Source organism: Ursus americanus, chromosome 31 (genome assembly GCF_024610735.1).
Source record: "Ursus americanus isolate L20-20 chromosome 31, mUrsAme1.1.p, whole genome shotgun sequence".
NCBI lineage: Eukaryota > Metazoa > Chordata > Mammalia > Carnivora > Ursidae > Ursus > Ursus americanus.
The window spans coordinates 13,851,137-13,872,649 of NC_142157.1; the positions used below are offsets into that span (position 1 = coordinate 13,851,137).

Consider the following 21,513-nt stretch of genomic DNA (forward strand, 5'->3'; position numbering starts at 1 on the left):
CCACCCCGCTCCACCCACTTCGCGCAGCCGCCTCAATCCCGTTCTCTCGCGAGCCTTCACGTTTTCCCTCCTCCTCGCCGCAACCACGGGATTTTTTTTTTGGCATGGTCTTCTGGGAACTGTAGTCTCTCACGGGCTAGGAGGCCCATCGAAAACGCATGCGAATAGGGGAGGAGCGTAAAGGACGGGGAGGAGCGTAAGGACGGCCCAGGGAGGGGGTTTAAGCGCGAAGGTTCCTGACATCTCCGGCAGGTGGCGCCACAGGGTGAATCTAGAGGATGAAATCCTTTCCCGGAGAAGGCTGTGAAAATTGGCAGAATTTGCTTGATTAGGAAATGTCAGTGATCAGAAATATCAATTCTGATACGGAATTAAGAAGGGCTAGAATATGAAGAAATCCAAATCTTCACTTCCTCTGTCTTCTTAGACATAAAACGACTCAGGCTTTTCTTTCTAAACTTCCTCCACCCTCAATTTTTCATTTAAAATTTAGCAAACATTTATCATTGACAGCTCTGTACCAAGCATGTACTAAACACTGGGGGTATGAGTTGAACAAGGATACTCCCTACCTGTAAAGACTCACAGTTTAAAAATAAATACACGTAGGGGGCGCCTGGGTGGTGCAGTCGTTCAGCGTCTGCCTTGGGCTCAGGGCGTGATCCCGGCGTTAGGGGATGGAGCCCCACATCAGGCTCCTCCGCTATGAGCCTGCTTCTTCCTCTCCCACTCCCCCTGCTTGTGTTCCCTCTCTCGCTGGCTGTCTCTATCTCTGTCAAAGAAATAAATAAAATCTTTAAAAAAAAATAAATAAATACGCATAATTTCAGGAACGCCTGGGTGGCTCAGTCGGTGAGGTGTCTGCCTTAGGCTCAGGTAATGATCCCAGAGTCGTGGGATCTAGTCCTGCATCCAGGGTCTTTGCTCAGCAGGGAGCTTACTTCTTCCTCTGCCTGCTGCTCCCTCTGCTTATGTGCTCTCTCTCTCTCTCTCTGGTAAATAAATAAAATCTTTAAATAAATACACATAATTTCAGTGTTATTCCATCCTAATCTCTTTTTCTTTGACTCTTCTTTGCAAATATCTGCCTATACTTTTTTTTAAATTTTATTTACTTATTTGAGAGAGAGAGAGTGAGCACAGAGGGAGAGGGAGAGGGAGAAGCAGACTCCCTGCTGAATAGAAAGCCTGATGCAAGCTCAACCTCAGGACCCTGAGATTATGACCAAGCTGAAGGCAGACTGAGCTAGCCAGGTGCCCCTACACTTTTGAAGTTAGGTATGGGTTATCTAGGTTGCAGAAAATCATTTTGTTGTCTTTTTTTTCAACTGCTTTGTAATAGTGCGAAAGGCCCTATATTTCAAGATTTTCGTTTCAACTAGAACAGTAAATGCTTTTGATATAATGAGCTATGAATAGTGGTGTCCAAAGGCCAAAAAGCAAACTGATTTTTGATGATTTAAATGATTTGAAAATCATTTAAAAAATCCATATTTTCAGCTCTCCACTAAGTCATTTCAAATCACGATAACTATAGGAATAATAACATGACCCAATCACATCTTTAAAAATTGACCCATCAATAGGTATTTATTGAATATTATCTTTACTAGGGGCCATAAAATGTTCACCCTGTAAACCTTTGGGGAAGTCTGCTTTTCCCTCTCCCTCTGACTTTGCCCTTCCCCCATGCTTGTGCTCTCTCTCTCTCTCAATCTCAAATAAATAAATAAAATCTTAAAAAAAACAGTATTAAGAAAGTGAAAAGATAAGCCACAACATATACATTTGACAGAGGACTCATACCCAGGATATAATTTTTAAAAACTCCTCCAAGCCAATTAAAAAAAAAGGCAATTCAATAAAAAATGGACAAAAGAAGACAACTCTATTTCACAAAAGACCAATAAATATAGGAAAAGCTACTCAACTCATTACTCATCAAGGAAATGCAAATTAAAGCCATACTGGGGAGCCTGGGTGGCTCAGTCCATTACGTGTCCACCTTCCACTCAGGTCTTGGTCTCGGGATCCTAGGATGAAGCTGATGTGGGGCTCCCTGCTCAGCCAGAAGTCGGCTTCTCCCTCTCCCTCGGCAGCCCCCCTCCAACTCATGTGCACACTCTCTCTCTCTCTCTCAAACAAGAAAATAAAATCTTTTTAAAAAAATAAATAAAATAAAGCCATACTAAGATAATAGTGCATTCCACCAGTATGTAGTATAAATTTGTTTAATTTTATTTATTTATTTATTTATTTATTTATTTATTTATTTAGAGTGTGTATACCTGCACGCTCTTGCTCACATGCCCGAGCTGGGGGAGGGGGGAGGGAGAAAGAATCCTAAGCAGCTCCACACTGAGTATGGACCCTCACGCTGAACTGGATCTCCTGACCCTAAGATCATGATCAGAGCCGAAATCAAGAGCCTGACACTTAACTGAATGAGCCGTTCAAGCGCCCTGTAATGTAAATTTTGTTAAGATTTTATTTATTTGAAAGAAAGAGAGACAGAGATAGCGACAGAGATAGCGAGAGAGAGCATGAGCAGGGAGGAGAGGGAGAAGCAGACTCCCTCCCAAACAGGGAGTCCGATGTGGGATTCTATCCCAGGACGCTGGGATCATGACCTGGGTCGAAGGCAGCCGCTTAAACCACCGAGTCACCGAGGCACCCCGTAGTGTAAATTTTAAAAGACTACCCTGGGGGCACCTGGGTGGTTCAGTTGGTCAAGCGACTGCCTTCAGCTCAGATCATGATCCCAGATGCCCACAATCAAGTCCCGCATCAGGCTCCCTGCTCAGCGGGGAGTCGCTTCTCCCACTCCTCCCCCCTTCTCATGTGCTCTCTCCCTCTCTCTCATTCTCTCTCTCAAATAAATAAATAAAATCTTTGAAACAAAAATAAATAAAATAAAAAATAAAAGACTACCTTGCACACCCATTAGAATAGCTAAAATAAAATATCCTGACAATAGAGGAGAAAATAGAATGTAGAATGATTCGACTCTCATACATAACTGGCTGCAAACCGCTACAACCCCTTTGGAAAGCAGTGTAACAGTTTCTTATAAAGCCAAGTATATACCTAATATATAACGTAGCAATCCTACTTGTAGGTATTTACTCGAGAGAAATGAAAATGTATGTTCGCACAAAAACCACTATGTGAATGGTTATAGTAGCTATATACATGAACTAAAAGCTGGGAATAACGCAAATGTCCTTCAACCAGCTATGGATAAACAAACAATAGAATACTATTCTCAATAAAATGTAATAAACAATATATGCAGACAAAGTCATGGGTGACTCTCAAATGCAATTTGCTAAGTGAAGGAAGTCAGACACACACATGACTACATATTGCACTATTTCATTTATATGAAATTTCAGAAAAGGCAAAACTCCGGTGATAAAAATCAGATCAGGGGCGCCTGGGTGGCACAGCGGTTAAGCGTCTGCCTTCGGCTCAGGGCGTGATCCCGGCGTTCTGGGATCAAGCCCCACATCAGGCTCCTCCGCTATGAGCCTGCTTCTTCCTCTCCCACTCCCCCTGCTTGTGTTCCCTCTCTCGCTGGCTGTCTCTATCTCTGTCGAATAAATAAATAAAATCTTTAAAAAAAAAATCAGATCAGACTTTGCAAGAGGCCAGATTCCCAACAGGTATAAATAAACTTTTAGAGTTGATGGAAATGTTCTAAATCATGATAGTAGTGAGGGTTACATGACTAAATGCGCTTCTCAAACGTTATTGAATTGCACATTTAAAATCAGTGAGTTTTATTGTAACTAAATTATATCTGACTGAAACTGGCCCCCAAAGAAATCACAAGCAGAAGAAAAATTCCTTGCTTCAAATATTAAAGAACAGGGAAAAAATTACATATTTTTGTTGGCTTTGATATAGGATAAAAAATCATACAACCAAAAAGATAGGAGACAACTTGCTTTTTCAAGTTATATAGGTGACTAAATGGGTGAGAGTTAACATTAAAAATTGCACACAGACGTGGTGACATTAAATTATGAACGTCATGAAAGCTTTTGAGTCCAGTTTCTCTCCCAGAATGCGCACTTTTATACTATTTACTGATTTAGTATTTTTCTTTTTTTTTTTTAAAGAGTTTTGGGGTTTGTCTTGTTTTGTTTAAAGATTCTATTCATTTATTTGTCAGAGAGAGGGAAGGAGAGCACAAGCAGGGAGAGCTGCAGGCAGAATAAAGAATAAGATTGTTTGTATTAAACTATATGATGTATACTGAGGCTCAAGTTGAAAACCAGACCTTTTGCATTTCATTTCATGGATGTCTAGTCAAGATAATCAATTTGGTCATGAAAAACAGTTTGTAATTGCAAATTCTGCACATATGCGTGGGGATAAATGGAAATTTCATATATTCAACCTTGAAATACCAGATTGCTGATAATCATAAAGACCTTACTTCAGAGGGATTAAGAGATGTGCCAGGAAAGAATAATTTGGACTATCTTGGTACAAGATTGCTTCTCCTGTCATCTGGGATACAAATGACACTGCATACTTAGTGTCAGACTTCTGCACGGTTAATTCACAATATTGCATCCCAGGATACTAAATTGGAATTGTGTGATCAACAAACCAGAATGTGGACTAGAAATGCGGTATAATGTTAGGAAACTGGGAGTCAGGCAATCAGGCTTCTCCCCCCACCATCCCTCCTCTCCTCCTCCACCACCACTATGTGACATGAATACATTCTCTACGAAAAAAAGGGAGGGGGGCTGTATTAGTCTGCTCAGGCCGCCAAAACAAAATACCACACATTGAGTGGCTTAAAGAACAGAATTTTATTTTCTCACAGTTCTGCTGGCTAGAAGTCCAAAATCAACGCGTCAGCAGGCTTGGCTTCTCCTAAAGCCCCTCTCCCTGGCTTGCAGATGGCCATCTTCTCACTATGTCCTCAGATGGGACCTTTTCCCTGGTGTCTATGTCCTAATCTTGCCTTTTTTTTTTTTAATTTATTTGAGAGAGAGAGAGAGAAAGTGAGCCGGCGGAGAGGAGAGAGAGAATCCCAAGCAGACCCGCGTTGAGCGTGGAGCCTGGAGCAGGGCTTTATCCCACGACCCATGAGATCACCACCTGAGCCAAGACCAAGGGTCAGGACGCTTAAACAATCGAGCTATCCTGGTACCCCCTAATCTTGTTTGATAAGGACACCAGTTATACTAGATTAGGGTCATATCCTATGACCTCATTTCATCTTAATTACCTATTTAAAGGCCCTATCTAGGGGCGCCTGGGGGGCTCAGTCTTAAGTGTCTGCCTTTGGCTCAGGTCAAGATCGGGCTCCCTGCTGGGTAAGCTGCTTCTCCCTCTCCCTCTGCCTGCTGCTTCCCCTGCTTGTGCACCCGCGAGCACTCTCTCTCTCTGTCAAATAAACAAATAAAATCTTTAAAAAATAAATAAATAAAGGCCCTATCTCCAAATACATTTACATTCTAAGGTATCTGAGGTTAGGATTTCAATATATGAATTTTGCAGGAGACACAAGTCAGTTCATTACAGATCATTCCAGGATTAACTGACATCCTAGGATTCTACAACCCCCCATTATTACCTCTTTGCTTCTTTTCAAATTAACAGTACCATCCAGGAATCCTCAGAAAAGAAGGAGGGTGAATGGACTGCTCTGTTTAAACAGTTTAGCAAGGCCCACACAAGACAAGAGGATTTCAGGAGATAGAGTGAATTGTAAACTCTCCTTCAAATTTTATTATAATTGGAGGCGGAAATTCTTTTACACAAAGTCATCGTATTTGTAGCAGGCCAGACCTACAGGCTAGTTTTCAGGCAGGTCTGATGATTCCTTTAACATGGGGGAAAGGTCTCCCTTAGACACGTTAAGTCAAGCCACGGCAGAATGTCAGTATTATTTTACGGTGGAGCAAGCTATTATCATGAAATAATTAAAAATTAGCAGTGGCTAAAAATGCCAAGTATCTGGAGTACTGTGGGGGGAAAATATAGCCTTTAAGTGCAATCTCATGTTGTTTTTTTTCTTCTTCTCCAGAAGCTGTAATATTTCCAGCATGGTCTGAATGAATTAATCACTTGTTAATTTTGGAAGCTGCTGAATCCTCCTCCACCTCTCATTTTCAACTTCAATAACATGCTGTGGGGCTTTGTGACAACAGAACTGTTCCCGGAACAGTTGACCCCTCCAGCAATAACAAGTATCTCAATCTTTGAACCTAGCCTAGAACTGGCTAATCACATTCCTCCCTGAACTTTGTCCTCCAACCCTTCCAACGGTTTTATAAATCCCTTAGTGTTGGAAATATCCAGAGTAATTTCTCTTTTCCTGACAAATGAACAAAATAATATTTAAAAGTTCTAAAGACAAATGGCAGCCCATGTAAAGTTAGTATTTCTTTAGTTGAAAGGTACAGAAAACAAAACCCCAAGGTAGCATAAGAAAGAAAAAGACAAAAGGGGAAAAGAGAAAAAGAAAAAATTAGTTCTCATTACGAAAATTCATGCTCACTCACAGAACTCAAAACTTCAAATGCAGTCAGTCCTAAGAAAATTCTAGTGCAAGTCATTGGGAGGGCCATCAGGAACCCAGGTAGCATTTTCATTTAGTGCCGTTTCTTTGCAAAGGTTTCGTTTTGTTTTTGCTACCCTTTGTAAATGGCGGAGAGCATGACAAATTTGTGTCCCAAATTTTTCATCTCCACCATTCAAGAAGCCAATCCTCCTCTAAATTCCCTCGGTTCCAAATCCACATTCCTCAGAAAGAAAATCTGATTAGTCCCTCTGGAATTGGCTCTTCTTTACAATCATCAACTTTGGAAATGGAGACATGTTGAAACAGCATTAGCATAATCACTTGAACACCCCGAGATTGGTGTGGAAAGTTTCCAGAGAGAGTAGATAATCAAAGAAAATAAGAGTGTCAGGTGTTCACGGCAAGTGGGGAAACTTTTGCAATACATATACATGTGGCCTGGATGCTATTGTGAGATTGTGCAAGTTACTCATACACAAGAACATCTGGCTTTCTTCCCAGGTTTTGATCGTGTTCCTGTTTGCTGCTGTCATTAGTTTGTTTGTTTGTTTGATAACTTTTCCAAGCTAATTTTGTAACATCTGTATTCTTTGTCATTTGTGGCCACTGAAGTATCTCCTCGGTGTCTCAGTGTCTCCTGGGCACGTGCGCGACTCTGCATATATTCATGGTATTCTGGATTTCCAAAAATTTATGTCGCTGCTTTTCAAGATCCTCTGCGGACATCTCATTCTCCAGATTTTCCTTTTAAATTATTCAACCTCTTGTTTGCCCTAACTATTCTTGCTGCCACAGCCACTGCAATGGAAAACAGTTAAAACTGGCTTTTAACAAATACCCTGAGGCTAGAATTGTTGGTGCGAAGTGAGTTCTGAGTCAAGTGAAAGATTAAGTCCTGAGAATGGGGCTTTTCCAGGGAGCTGCCAGCAAGGTCAAATAGCAATAATTTTCTGGAGGTTGGACTTCTGGGGGCTTTCCCAGCCTGTTCTTCCCCATCCAGAGGCTGCTAGGATGATGCTTGGTGTACACTATGATTGTAAGACAGTTTGTTTTCAAGGCTACTGCAGTGCTAGGGAGAGAGGGATGGAAATAAGGCAAGTTCAAACGCCACAAAGCTTACTGTTTTTACAGAGATTTAGTAGTTTTTCTTTTTCTTTTAAGATTTATTATTTGGGGGGGCGCCTGGGTGGCATAGCGGTTAAGCGTCTGCCTTCGGCTCAGGGCGTGATCCCAGCGTTATGGGATCGAGCCCCACATCAGGCTCCTCCGATATGAGCCTGCTTCTTCCTCTCCCACTCCCCCTGCTTGTGTTCCCTCTCTCGCTGGCTGTCTCTATCTCTGTCAAATAAATAAATAAATCTTTAAAAAAAAAAAGATTTATTATTTGGGGTGCTCGGGTGGCCCAGTCGGTTAAGCGTCTGCCTTCAGCTCAGGTCACGATCCCAGGGTCCTGGGATCAAGCCCCATATCAAGCCCCACATTGGGCTCCCTGCTCATCGGGAAGTGTGCTTGTCTCCCTCTCCCTCTGCCGCTCCCCCTGCTTGTGCTCTCTCCCTCAAATAAATAGTAAATATATATTTTTAAGATTTTATTTATTCATTTGAGAAAGAGAGAGAATTTCGAGCCTGCTCCCACTGAGCCCAAGCCAGGAGCCTGACTCAGGGTTCAAGATCATGTCCTGAGTGGAAATCAAGAATCCGAGGCTTAACCGACTGAGCCATCCAAGAGCCCTCAGCTTTTTTCTTGAATCAATGTTCCTTTATTTCCATAGTTAATTTTTTTTAAAGATTTCATTTATTTATTTCAGAGAGAGGGAGAGAGCAGGAGAGTGCAGAAGGGTAGGGGAGGGAGGGAAGGGAGGGGCAGAGGGAGAGGCAGACTCCCCACTGAGCACAGAGCCCCACAGGGGGCTCAATCCTAGGACCCTGAGATCATGACCTCAGCCAGAGTCACACACTTTTTTTTTTAATTTTTTTTAAAGATTTTTTATTTATTAATTTGACAGAGAGAGACAGCCAGCGAGAGAGCGAACACAGGCAGGGGGAGTGGGAGAGGAAGAAGCAGGCTCCCAGCGAGGAGCCTGATGTGGGGCTCGATCCCATAACGCTGGGATCAGCCCTGAGCCGAAGGCAGACACTTAACGACTGTGCCACCCAGGTGCCCCCACAGTTAATTTTTCATGGTTATGGTTAATTTCCAGAGTTTGCTTGATTGCCAGAGTTTGGAGAACAGTGACTTCGGCAATTTTTGCCAATGTTCTCATTGCTTTTATGCAGGAGCAGGTTAAGATGACCCCTATTCCGCTGTTCTGGACGTGCCTCTCTTCATTCGTTTTGAATATAACCTTGACCATCCACCAGCTGTGAGACTCTGGGGAAGTTATAGAAACCTTGCTAATTCTTATGTTTTGAAAATAATAAATGAAATGAACCATAAACTACTTAGCACACCACCAGTTAAAAGTGAGTGTTCGAGAGAGGATTCTGGGAAGATGGCAGAGCAGGAAGCACCAAGAATCGGCCTACCCTTCCAAACAAGAATTGCGCTGGCACAGTCTGCCTGATGTAACTACTCTGGAGTCTACCCACAGTTTGCAACTTCCTGAAAAAAATGAAGGAAAATCGCAGTTACTTTTGGTCATTTTCGGCACTTAGCACATTAGCTGCTACCCTTCCCCCACCCCCTGCCACACCGCAGGCAGGTGTGTAGATATTCCTGGAGCAGCTTGCATACAGCTTGTGGGCGCCAGAGTGCGCAAAAAGGACCCTCTCCCCCAAATATCAGGGATCGGGGATCTGATCACTGATTACTGCACCTGATCAATGAAGTGTTGCCAGAAAAGCAAGCAGCCATTGTTGGTGCACCTCTCTCCAGGGTTGCAAGCCCCTCCCCTCTCACTGAAGTGACTTACAGGGAATTTAAAGAACCCCTCCACGCCCCTTCATTTTTAGTTTTTTTCCCCCTTTCCAGAGCCAGATATTAAAGATTACGACATTGACAAGCAGAGAAAGACAATTATCATACGGTTTCACTCATTTATGTAACATAAGAAATAGAAGGAAGATCGGTGGGAGAAGGAAGGGAAGAATGAAGGGGGAGTGGTAAACAGAAGGGGGAATGAACCATGAGAGACTATGGACTCTGGGAAATAAACTGAGGGCTGGGGGGGGGGGGATAGGCCGGTGATGGGTATTAAGGAGGGCACATATTGCATGGTGCACTGGGTGTTATACGCAAATAATGAATCATGCAACACTACATCAAAAACTAAGGATGTACTGTATGGTGACTAACATAACATAATAAAAAATTATTATAAAAAAAATGAATGCCTACTACCTACCAAGAACATGCCAAGTTCTTTCATCCTTCTTTATCTCTTATCTTTTACCAATCCTGTAAGAACGGTATTGTTATCTTCATTTTACATAAGAAAAGAAAAAACACATTTCAAGGAAGAAAATAAATAAATAAATAAATAAATAAATAAATAAATAAATAAAGATTACAACATTGAAAAGCAACTGCAGGGGCACCTGGGTTGGCTCAGTTGGTTGAGAGTCTGCCTTCCACTCGGGTCATGGTCCCGGGGTGCTGGGATTGAGCCCCATGTCAGGCTCCCTGCTGAGCTTCTCCTCTCTCGCCTGCTCATGCTCTATCTCTCGGGCGCTCTCTCTCTCTCTTTCAAATAAATAAATAAAATCTTAAAAAAAAATGCTCAAAGAACTAAGGAAGGATGTGGAGAAAGTCAAGAAAGTATTGTGGGAACAAAATGAAAATATCAACAAATAGAAAATCTAAAGAAACCAAAAAACAGCTGATTTGCATTTGCCTATTGATTAGCGATGTTGAGGATCATTTAATGTGCTTACTGGCCTTTTGCATATCTTTTTTACAGCAATGTCTATTCAAGATCTTTGCCCATATTAAAATCTGATTGTTTTTCTTTGTTGAGTTGTGGGAACTAGTATTTTAAGAGGAGGCATTTCAAATCAAGGGGAAAAGATGGATTGTTCAATAAGCATTGGAGGGCAATTGGGTAAAATTCTATAAAAAATTGCAAAATTGTCACATTTTTCATGTTTGCTTTTTAAAGGGAAATAAAATGTTTGGATAAAAATGTGGACCTTTTATGCACCACAACCAGTCTCTCCACCCATGAAGTAACCACTAGCATGAATTTATTGTTTCTCTTTTTATTGAAAAATAACTTTATGTACTAAGTTGGTATAAACAATTTATAATTCTGTTTTATGCATTTTATATATTCTAAAAATTTATTTTTTCACTTAACATTATATTCTCAAGATTCATATAGTTCTAGTATAGTTTATTCCTTTTTATTGCTATATAGTATTTTGTTGTTCCAGCATTCCATATTTCGTTAGGTATTCTCTATTTGAAGGTATTTTGGTTTTTTCAAACTGCTTAATACTACAAACAGCTCTCTAATGAATATCCTTATATCTGTCTCCATGCGCACATGGGTGAAAGTTTTCTAGAATTTATGCTAGAAAAGGAAATTGCTCCATTATTAGGTATGTGTATTTTCATTTTCAGTAGAAAATACCAAATTGAGGACGCCTGAGTGGCTCAGTAGGTTGAGCATCTGCCTTTGGCTGGGGTCATGATCTCAGGGTCCTGGGATCGAGTTCGTAGTCAGGCTCCCTGCTCTGCAGGAGTCTGCTTGTCCCTCTCCTCCCCACTCATGCTCGCTCTCGCTATCTCTGTCTGTCTCACTCTCTCTAATAAATAAAATCTTAAAAGAAAAGAAAACACCAGGGGTGCCTGGGTGGCTCAGCCATTAAGCATCTGCCTTCTGCTCAGGTCATGATCCCAGGGTCCTGGGATTGGGTCCTGCGTCGGGCTCCCTGCTCAGCGGGAAGCCTGCTTCTCCCTCTCACACTCCCCTTGCTTGTGTTCCCTCTCTCACAGTCTCTCTCTGTCAAATAAAATCGAAAGAAAGAAAGAAAGAAAGAAAGAAAGAAAGAAAGAAAGAAAGAAAGGCACCAAATTGATCTCCAGTAGGTTGTATCAATTTACATTCTCATTAGGAGCATATAAGAGCTGGGCACCTGGGTGGCTCAGTCACTTAAGCGTCTTCCTTTGGCTCAGGTCACAATCCCAGGGTCCTGGGATCAAACCTTGCATCGGGCTCCCTGCTCTGTGGGGAGCCTGCTTCTCTCTCTCCCTCTGCCTCCCGCTCCCCCTGCTTGTGCTGTCTTTGTCAAAATGAATAAATAAAATCTTTTAAAAAAAGTTTAAGAGTGTATGAGAGTTCCATACGTTCATATTCTCACCAGCATCATATTGTCAGACATAAGATCATTAGCAGGACCGAGGAATAAAAAGTGGTATTTAATTGTTGTTTTAATTTGCATTTCCCTGATTATTATAGAGCTTATCTTCCCATTTGTGTTTTTGGTCATTTATTTTTCCTCGTCTGCTATGTGCCAGTCTTTTCCCTGACCCATTTTTCTGTTGAGTTTTTTGTCCTTTGGTTTTAATTAACTGCAAGAATTCTTCATTCTGTACAAAAGGTTTTTTTTGTCTCTTACAGATTGTTGCAGTTAGAAATTCTGTTTTGCTTCAGGTAATAAAACCCTACAGAAGGATGTTTATATTTTTCTTGGATCAGGAGATTTTGCACAGACCATGCTAGACTGGTGCAGGTGTTCATGATGCCACCAAGAACCCAGGCTCCTCCTCTCTTTTAGTTTTCACCAACTTGGTACCTGGTTTTCATCATTATGGGACAAGATAGCTGCTATACTTCCATCTATTTCAACATTTCAAGAATAAGAAGGATAAAGGTAAAAGGGAAAGGCTAAAAAGGGCAAAGGCATGCTCCAGCTAAATCTTTACTCATTAAAAACCTTCGCAGAAGCACTATCGAGCAATGTTTACTACGTACATAAACCAGAACAGTGACACATGGCTACCTTTAGCTGTAGGAGAGCTTAGAACACTGAATTTTGGGCTTTTCATAATCTCCTCAGAGACAAGGGAGAAGGGAGATGGATTTGGAGACTGTATCATTCAACACATGTTGAAAGTGTTCTTTCCAAATCTGTAACATATTTTAATTTTATATATGTATCTTCTTTTACACCAAAGTTTTCGATCTGCATGTAGTCAAATGTATTGTTATGTATTGAATGTTTATGTCTACCCTAACTTCATATCCTGAAACTCTTTTCCCCAATGTTATACTATTTGGAGGTGAGAACTTTGGGTAGGTAATTAGGCTTAGATTAGGTCATGAAGCTGGGACTTTTAATAAGATTAGTGTCCTGATAAGAAGATAAAGAGAAAGAGATCTCTCTCTCGAGGAGCATGTATCACATCTAGGAAAAGAAATGTGAGGATACAGCAAAAAGACAGCCAGCTGCAAGCCAGGTAGGGGGCCCTCACCAAGAATCACACTCTGCTGGACTGTTGATCTTGGACTTCCCAGACTTCAGAATTATGAGAAATAAATAACTGTCCACCTAGTTTATAGCATTTAGTTAATGCAGCCTAAGCTAAGAGATGTACCCATATTTTCTTTTTGCAATTCTATTTTTGAGGCTTAAGTAATCCTTTCCTTAACACTTAATCATAAACAAGATCATTGTGCTACACAACTTCAGGGGGCACTAATTAATACAGATTACAACGTGAATGGTGCCCCCTGGAGTTGTGTAATGCAGCAGCTCTATTTTTCTTCTAATGACTAAAGATGTACTTTACACATTAGATCCTTAATCTGTGTGGAATTTATTATGTGTCTATCTGAGGTAAGGATCTTATTATCTTTGCTTTCTTCTCTTCTTTGTTTTTAAAGATTTTATTTATTTGACAGAGACAGCCAGTGAGAGAGGGAACACAAGCAGGGGGAGTGGGAGAGGAAGAAGCAGGCTCCCAGCAGAAAAGCCTGATGTGGGGCTCGATCCCAGAACGCTGGGATCACACCCTGAGCTGAAGGCAGACGCTTAACGACTGCACCACCCAGGCGCCCCTTATCTTTACTTTCTATATAGAGTTCGTTCCATTGCTATTTATGAAATAGTTCATATTTTCTCCAGTAATCTTTAATTCCTGTCTGAGCCCTCTCTTCCATCCCATTAAGCTAAATAGCTTTTCTTCAGTCAGTATCCCACACTTGTTAATTACTAATGATTCTTTTAATTTTTTTTATTATATTATGTTAGTCACCATACAGTACATCCCTGGTTTCTGATGTAAAGTTCGATGATTCATTAGTTGCGTATAACATTTTACTAACAATTCTTAAGTATGCTACTACTTGGTGGGACCAATCTTTTGTGGTAGAGACTGCTATTTGTTCATCAAGTTTTCTTCTCTAGAAATTTAGCTAGACTAGAATTTTTCAGTCTTGCTTGTGGTTAAGTGGGACCCATGAAATGCTGGTGGAAAGCAGTCTTTGCCACTTCCAGACCTGGCTCCTAAAAATCTCTCTTGAGATTCTCCAGGCCATCCCTCTAACCTCTTCTTCTGCATGCAGTGGATTCTTGGAGGACTCTGAGGTCCTAAAGGATGATGGAGCCATAAGGCAGAGGATTCTGGATTCCTAGAAGACTCAGTGAAGTGAATCCAACCTCCCCCTTGCTCTTCTGCCACTATCATTGGACTGTAAGATGAATGAGAGAGAAACTTTGCGTGTTAAGCCTCTGAAATACTGCAGTTGTTGACTGTAGCAGTTAGCCCACCCTGACCAACATTCCATCACATTCTTTTGGGAATCATCTTGCCTGTTTTGGGCTTTTCTTTAGGTTTTTTTAAGAGTCAGTTTATGAAGTTTATGAAGTTTGTTTCAGAGTCCTACAGGGATTATAATTGGAATTGTATTTATGGATAACTTGGGAAGAATTTTCATCTTTATAATTTTGGATGGAACTATCATATGTCTATATATTCAGATTTTTTCATGTCCAGATAAATTTTATAGTTTTTCTCCATGAAGATATTGTACATCTTCTGTTTCTAGGACTTTGGAATTTATTGCTATTGTGAATATTATTTCTGTTATATTTTCTAATCTATTGCTGTTGTTTTAAAGGATCATTATTGATTGATTTTATGTTCAATGACCTTGCTGAACCCTAAGTTGTAACAATAGTAGCTTCCCTTAAATTTTCCATGTGGACAACTTATCATCCACAAATAACGAAATATTTACTTTTTCTTTCCTGATTCTTATATCTCATTCATTTTCTTTAATCTTGTTGCATTAGCCGAGACTGTCATATTGTCTAAGTTTGTAGTTTTGGGGTGCCTGGGTGGCACAGTTGGTTAAGCATCTGACTCTTAGTCATAATCGTCCTATGTTAGATTTTTAAATTTCATCTTTCTGTATATTTCTGGAATAAACTCTGGTCACTCTAAAAGTAAAAATTAGAATGGGGTGCGTGGATGGCTCCGTCACTTAAGTGTCTGCCTTCTGCTCAGGTCATGATCTCAGGGTTCTAGGATCAAACATCCCTATGTCAGGCTCCCTGCTCAGCGGGGCATCTGTATCTCCCTCTCCCTCTGCCCTGCACTCCTGCTCGCTCTCTCTCTTGCTCTCAAATAAATAAAGCAAAAAATAAAAGTAAAAATTAGAATAATTCTGGTCAATTTGTATTGGGTCATTATTCTTAGAGAAGCTACAACTATATCTCCCAGAATTCCCTTCCTTGTGTTGCTCTGAATTAGGATTGACCATAAGAATTTATGTGAGATTTGATAGGTAGGAGTGAAGGATCTCTGGAGGGTACCAGGCATGGAGTAGAACCTTGACCTACTTTCCTGAGTCTTAGGTCAGGCATGAGTTCGGCTGCATGAAGACTGGTACCATTTTATTCTGAAGGCCATCAATGTTATTGACTTTAGAGGCAGTGAGAGAGAACATAGAATTCAGTTTGTCCTCATTGGTTCCAGTTTGTCCTTAGGGGTTTCAGTTTTTCTTTGTTCTTCCCTACTTCATGTAAGTTCTTGACTACAAGACACACTGACCTATAGCAATTTTAAGCTCCCCTCCAGACACAGATACAATAGCTTTCCATAGACTCTTCAGTAGCTCCCACAATTATACAGTCTAATTAATGTAATATAGTGTAATTAATGTCTGATACCATATCAATCATAATAGTTGTGCTTTCCTGAACAAATTGTAGTTCATACAAAAATATACTGTCTTTATGGATTTATAAACGGAGTACAAACTCCTTTGCATGGCATATATATGACCTTCAAGTGAGCCTCAGCCAGTTTTTCATCCAGTACCTTGTCCCACCTTCCCTCATATGTACAGTCCCATTACATGAACAAACTTGCTGCTTATCACATATGGTGTGTTTTAGCTTTTTTACCTTTCCCTAGAATGGTTCTCTCTCACCTTCTCTCCTTGCAAATGCCATCTCATCCCAGAAGAACCAGCTCAAATGTTGCTTTCTCTGATCTTCCTCATTTTGTCACATAGATTTAATACTCTCTTATGTTCCCATAGCATGTACATTTTTAAAAAAATATTTTTTAAAGTTTATTTGTTTGTAAGTAGGTTCCATGCCCAATGTGGGGCTTGAACTGATGACCCTGAGATCAAGAGTCACACGCTCTTCTGACTGAACCAGCCAGGCACCCCTTACAGATTTTATTTTTTTATTTCTTATTTACTTTTTCTTTTTTAAAGATTTTATTTATGTATTTGACAGAGAGAGAGAGACAGCCAGTGAGAGAGGGAACACAAGCAGGGGAAGTGGGAGAGGAAGCAGGCTCCCAGCAGAAGAGCCTGAAATGGGGCTCAATCACAGGACCCTGGGATCACGCCCTGAGCCAAATGCAGATGCTTAACTGAGCCACCCAGGTGCCCCTAATTATTTATTTTTATTTTTTAAAAAATGCTTATATATTTAAGATTTTATTTATTTATCTGACAGAGAGAGAGAGAGCACAAGCAAGAGGAGCAGCAGGCAGAGGGAGAAGTAGACTCCCTGTGGAGTGGGGAGCCTGATGTGGGGCTCGAGCACAGGACCCTGGGATCATGACCTGAGCCGAAGGCAGCTACTTATTTATTTTTAAATATTTAGGATTTCTTTAAGGTGGTGATAGATTATGAGGGTTAAGCGCATGCACTTTTTTTTTTTTTAAGATTTTTTATTTATCTGAGAGAGAGAGTACGAAGGGGGGCTGGGGCAGAGGGAGACAGAGAGAGAGACAAGCTGACTCCCTGCTGAGCAAGGGCTTGATCCCAGAACGCTGGGATCATGACCTGAACCGAAGGCAGACACTTAACTGACTGAGCCACCCAGGCACCCCACGGACTCTTTTTTTTTTTTTTTTAAGATTTATTTATTTGCGGGGAAGAGAGAGAGAGACAGAGAGAGAAAGAGAAAGTGAGAATCTCCAGCTGACTCCCTGTTGAGTGAGGAGCCTGATCCAGGGCTCAATCCCACAACCCTGAGATAATGGACTGGAGCTGAAATCAAGAGTCGGACACTCAACCGACTGAGCTACCCAAGTACTCCTTAAAGATTTTATTTTAACTAATCTCTACATCCAACATGGTGCTTGAACTTCCAACCCTGAGATCAAGAGTCACATGTTCTACCAACTGAGTCACTCAGGTGCCCCTACAGGTACAATTTTTTAAATTTCAATTTTAAATGGAGTATAACATACACAAAGAAAAATAAATCTTTTTTAGAGAGTGAAAGAAGAAATTTTCTCTTTTTCGTTTCTTAATTTTTTAAAAAGATTTTATTTATTCATTTAACAGAGACAGAGAGCATGTGCACAAGCAGGGGGGAGGGGCAGAGGGAGAGGGAGAAGCAGACTCCCCACTGAACAGGGAGCCTGACATGGGGCCCAATCCTGGGACCCTAGGATCATGACCTGAGCCGAAGGTAGACACCTAACCGACTGAGCCACCCAGGCACCCCTCTTTTTTTTTTTTAGTATAGTTGACACACAATGTTACATTAGTTTCAGGTGTACAACTTAGTGATTCGACGAATTTGTACATTATGCTATGTTCACCACAAGTGTAGCTACCATCTGTCCAGTTATATCACTATTATGGTATCATGGACTATATTCCTTATGCTGTGCCTTTCATTCCCCTGCCTTATTTATCCCATAACTGGAAGCCTGTATTTCCATCTTCCCTTCACCCATCCTGCTCAACCCGCCACTCCTTTCTCCTCTGGTAACCATCAGTTTGTTCTCTGTATTTATAGGTCTGATTCTGCCTTTTATTTATTTGTTTGTTGGTTTTTTTTAAGATTCAAATAAATCTTAATTATACATTTCAATAGTTTCACAAATTGAACATACTCATGTAATAAACACCTAATTCAAGAAATTGTCTGTTACTAGAACCCCAAGTTTCCCTCATCCCCTTTCTAGACACTATACCTCCAGCTTGAATTTAAACATTTGCTTTTGCCTGTTTTTGGACTTTATATAAAGGGCATCACACATTATGTTTTTTTGAATTTAGATGCTTCTTCCTCAACATTAAGTCTATGAGCTATATACATGTTGAATAGGTGTAGTTCATTTGTTCTCATTGCCCTTCAGTAGTCCATATGTGTCTATTCTACTGTTGATGGTCACTGAGTTGTTTCCAGATTTGGGCCTTTACCAAATAGTACTGTTACCAACATTTCTGTACTTGTTTTGGTGTACATAATATAGCTCTTTTTATATCCTTCAATTTTAACACTTGTGCATTGTATTGTGGTTATTATATTACATGGCTATTTACCACCCTAGACTGAGTTCCCTGACCGGCTTTGTAACCTTAGTGTTAATTATGTCCCATGGGACATAGTAGGAGTTTAAAAATGCTTGTAAAGGAAAGAGCATCTGAAAGAAGAATTTTTCGGTTATTTTAAAATTTGCTCCTTTATGTTTATTTAAACACATAAAGATACCATTTTACCTTTTTTATGGTCATACGTAAGAAGTGGGCCCATTCGTAATTAAAATATCTCTAGAAGAACACAATCAAGAATGCTTCACTTGGAGCGCCTGGGTGGCTCGGTTGGTTAAGCGTCTGCCTTTTAGGGCACGGGGCTCCCTGCTCAGTGGGTAGTCTGCTTCTCCCTCTCCCTCTGCCTGCTGCTCCCTCCTGGTTGTGTTCTCTCTTTTTCTGTCAAATAAATAAAATCTTTAAAAATAAAAAAGAATGCTTCACTTATTATGGTGATGATTTAGTAATATGTACAAACAGACAATCATTATTTTGTCACCTGAAACTAACATAATGTTGTATGTCAATTAAATCTCAAAAAATGCTTCAGATCAGGCACTGTTCTGAAGGTACTGAAAGATATACATATATATATATATATATATATATATATATATATATATATATATATATTTTTTTTTTTTTTTTTAAGATTTTATTTATTTATTGGACAGAGAGAGGCACACAGAGAGAGGGAACACCAGCAGGGGGAGTGGGAGAGGGAGAAGCAGGCTTCCCACTGGACAGGGAGCCTGATGCGGGCTCGATCCCATGGCCCTGGGATCATGACCTGAGCCCAAGGCAGTCGCTTATTGACTGAGCCACCCAGGCGCCCTGGTATCGAAAGATATTAACCAGTGTTCCATGAGATATATTTTAGGTAGAATTATAGGTTGTTCACATAAATGGAAGGCAGCTTAGGAACTGAGTCAGTCCATCATATTCATCATTGTGTTTCAGTAGGAGTTACCACATACAAACCAGCACAGCTACATGAAACAGCTACTTTTAAAATAACTTTACCTGAATAATCTCAATTTCCTTTCTCCTTATGCTATTCTCCTTGATTGGAAATCTATACTACACTACTTGCAAATGGAAATTCCACAAAAATCACTGACAGAAAATTCCCATTCATCTGTACCTAAAGACCAACATACATTTGCTTATTACATAAACTTCATGAAAAGTGGTCAAAATGAAGACTTAGAAATAAACACCCAAGCCCTTTTATAAGTATCCATGACTGAATAGCTTGGAACCGAAATGAATATAATTAAAAAAAGAACAAAGAGGTGAGGAAGCAGCAGATATTAAAACACATAAATTAAAAAAAAAACCACATAAATTCTTCCTAGTTTGAGTCTATTACAAAAACTGTTAATTTCTTACACTTTGGCGTCCTGGAAAAAGTCCAAGATCTAAAGCAAGAGTTTTTTGGACTGACTCCTGGCTCTGCTACTTACTAAACTGTGGGACCTTGGGCCAATCAGTTACCGTGAGCCTCCATTTCCTCATTCGTAAACACCCTATAGCGGTCTTGGAACGTGTGTATTCTCTTGGCAAATACCTGGCACTCAGCAAAGCGGTAGTCTTTATTACCTAAACGGCGCTTGCCTTCATATACTTGCCCTCAAAGTTAGTAAGCAACCAGGAGCAAAAAACTACATCCCAGTTCTCCGATTCACACCAGGTCACATCAGGATACCTCCGAAGATATCACAGAGGGTTTCTTTTGCTGGAAGCGGATGTGGCATTGTAAATTAGTGTCGGAGTGCGACGCAGCGAGAAGGAGGGATTTCCGCCGCAACGGCTTGAGCGTCTGCGGTACGGAGAAGCCCAACCGGAAAAAGGTGGGAAGAACGCTGGCCGCCGAGGGAGGTATCCGGAAGCGCCGGAGGGGGTGGGGGGGACTACATTTCCCACAAGTCCACGGGGCAGGGCGAGGGGCGGGCGTCGGGGACAATACCGGACGGGCCTTGCCCGGCAATGTCAAGGTAAATGCCGGCAGTGAGACTCCGAGGGAAGAGTAACTTACAGTCTGCGCTTAGATTTCTGCTAGTAACCCTCCTAACCAACCCCGAACTGACAAAGAGGCCCTGGGAGTTCGGGGATTTCTGGGCCGCAAGACTCCGTCCCTAAAACCCGTATCAGTCCCTCCACGGTGGGCCTGGGGGCTCTTCCAGGTGCCTGAGGTCTCGGGGCGTTAAACTAGAAAGGTGAAGGCCCAAGGTACACCTTTCTAGGGTTGACAATCCGTACTGGGTCCTCACTGTTCCCTCCCCGAGCCCCGTGGCCTATTAAATCGGGCTGAAGCTAGTGGTGGTGCTGGGGAAAGTGCCCTCGTTCCTCCTTCCTCCCCCGGCACGGTCTACGGGCTGGCAACCTTCCCACACACCTTTGGTTACTCTAGGACGTTCTTGGCTCGAGGCGGTTAAAACTGCCAAAGAATAGCGGCCCAAACACTGCTGAACACTGTGTTCCAGCATCTCAGATTCTTTCATCTACTCTTTAGGGTGCCAGAACTCGAATGGCAGAACATAAGTTTCGCACCGAGCCTATCCGGATCTAAAGCCCTTTGCTTACATCCCATCACATTCCTCAAACCCTAACCTAAGAGGGCAGGGGCATTTTTTTTTTGCCCGATGCTCCATCCTTTGGGCCCTGGCGCAGGATCCAACCCCGCGTCCCCTGCGCGCTTCCCCCTGTCAGGCTGCACTGGGATGGACGCCGCGGTCCGGTCTGTTCAAAAAGCTAAATGCGATCCATCTTCTCTGCCTTGCCTTCTTCTCTGGCCCTACCCAGGCGATCCACAGCAGCGCGCGTCGTCGCCTCGGACGCGGGGCGGGTGGGTGGAGTCGGCTTAGCGGCCGCGGCGGCGGCGGCAGCTAGTGGGTCCTTTAGTGGCTCTGGGGCGGGGCTGTGGGGACCCCGCCGGGATGGGGAGTGTGGCTGCTCCGCCAGGGTCTTGCGGGTGGGAGAGCGGCTCCGCGACCACGGGTGGCCGGAGCCCCTCCGTGTTGTGCTAGAGATGCTCTTCCTCTCGGTGAGTTGTTTTTCAGTCTCGGCGGGCCGGCTTCTCGGCCTAGGTCACGCCCCGGGGAGGAGGAAAGAGCTGGGCCACCTCGGTCTGGGTGGCCTGGATAGGGCAGGGTAACGGGGCAATGATCAGCTGCGTGGGCCTCCTCCCTTTGGACATGTTGATCCGCGGCTGCGCTCCATGTTC

At 42.0% G+C, this 21,513-nt stretch overlaps 1 protein-coding gene and 1 long non-coding RNA gene across 6 annotated transcripts in view; one reads left to right on the forward strand and one right to left on the reverse strand.

Annotated features, from left to right (window-relative positions):
• Window positions 1–4,739: 4,739 nt before the first annotated feature.
• On the reverse strand, window positions 4,740–21,165 carry LOC123778137 (uncharacterized). Its single transcript, XR_006775803.2, has 3 exons — window positions 19,890–21,165; window positions 9,894–9,967; window positions 4,740–9,151 (listed from the first exon to the last, which is right to left on the reverse strand). It is a non-coding gene; the product is annotated as an uncharacterized LOC123778137 (long non-coding RNA).
• The window catches only part of ACBD5 (acyl-CoA binding domain containing 5), a 40,930-nt gene continuing 39,627 nt past the window's right edge, over window positions 20,211–21,513 (forward strand). For 4 of the 5 annotated variants that reach the window (XM_045775343.2, XM_045775347.2, XM_045775345.2 and 1 more), the window contains exon 1: window positions 21,179–21,333. In XM_045775343.2, coding sequence (XP_045631299.1) covers window positions 21,319–21,333 — 15 coding nt within the window. In that variant the 5' untranslated portion in view covers window positions 21,179–21,318. Of the gene's footprint in view, window positions 20,285–21,178; window positions 21,334–21,513 lie in introns of those variants that run through there. The other variant, XM_045775346.2, reaches the window with a different exon arrangement.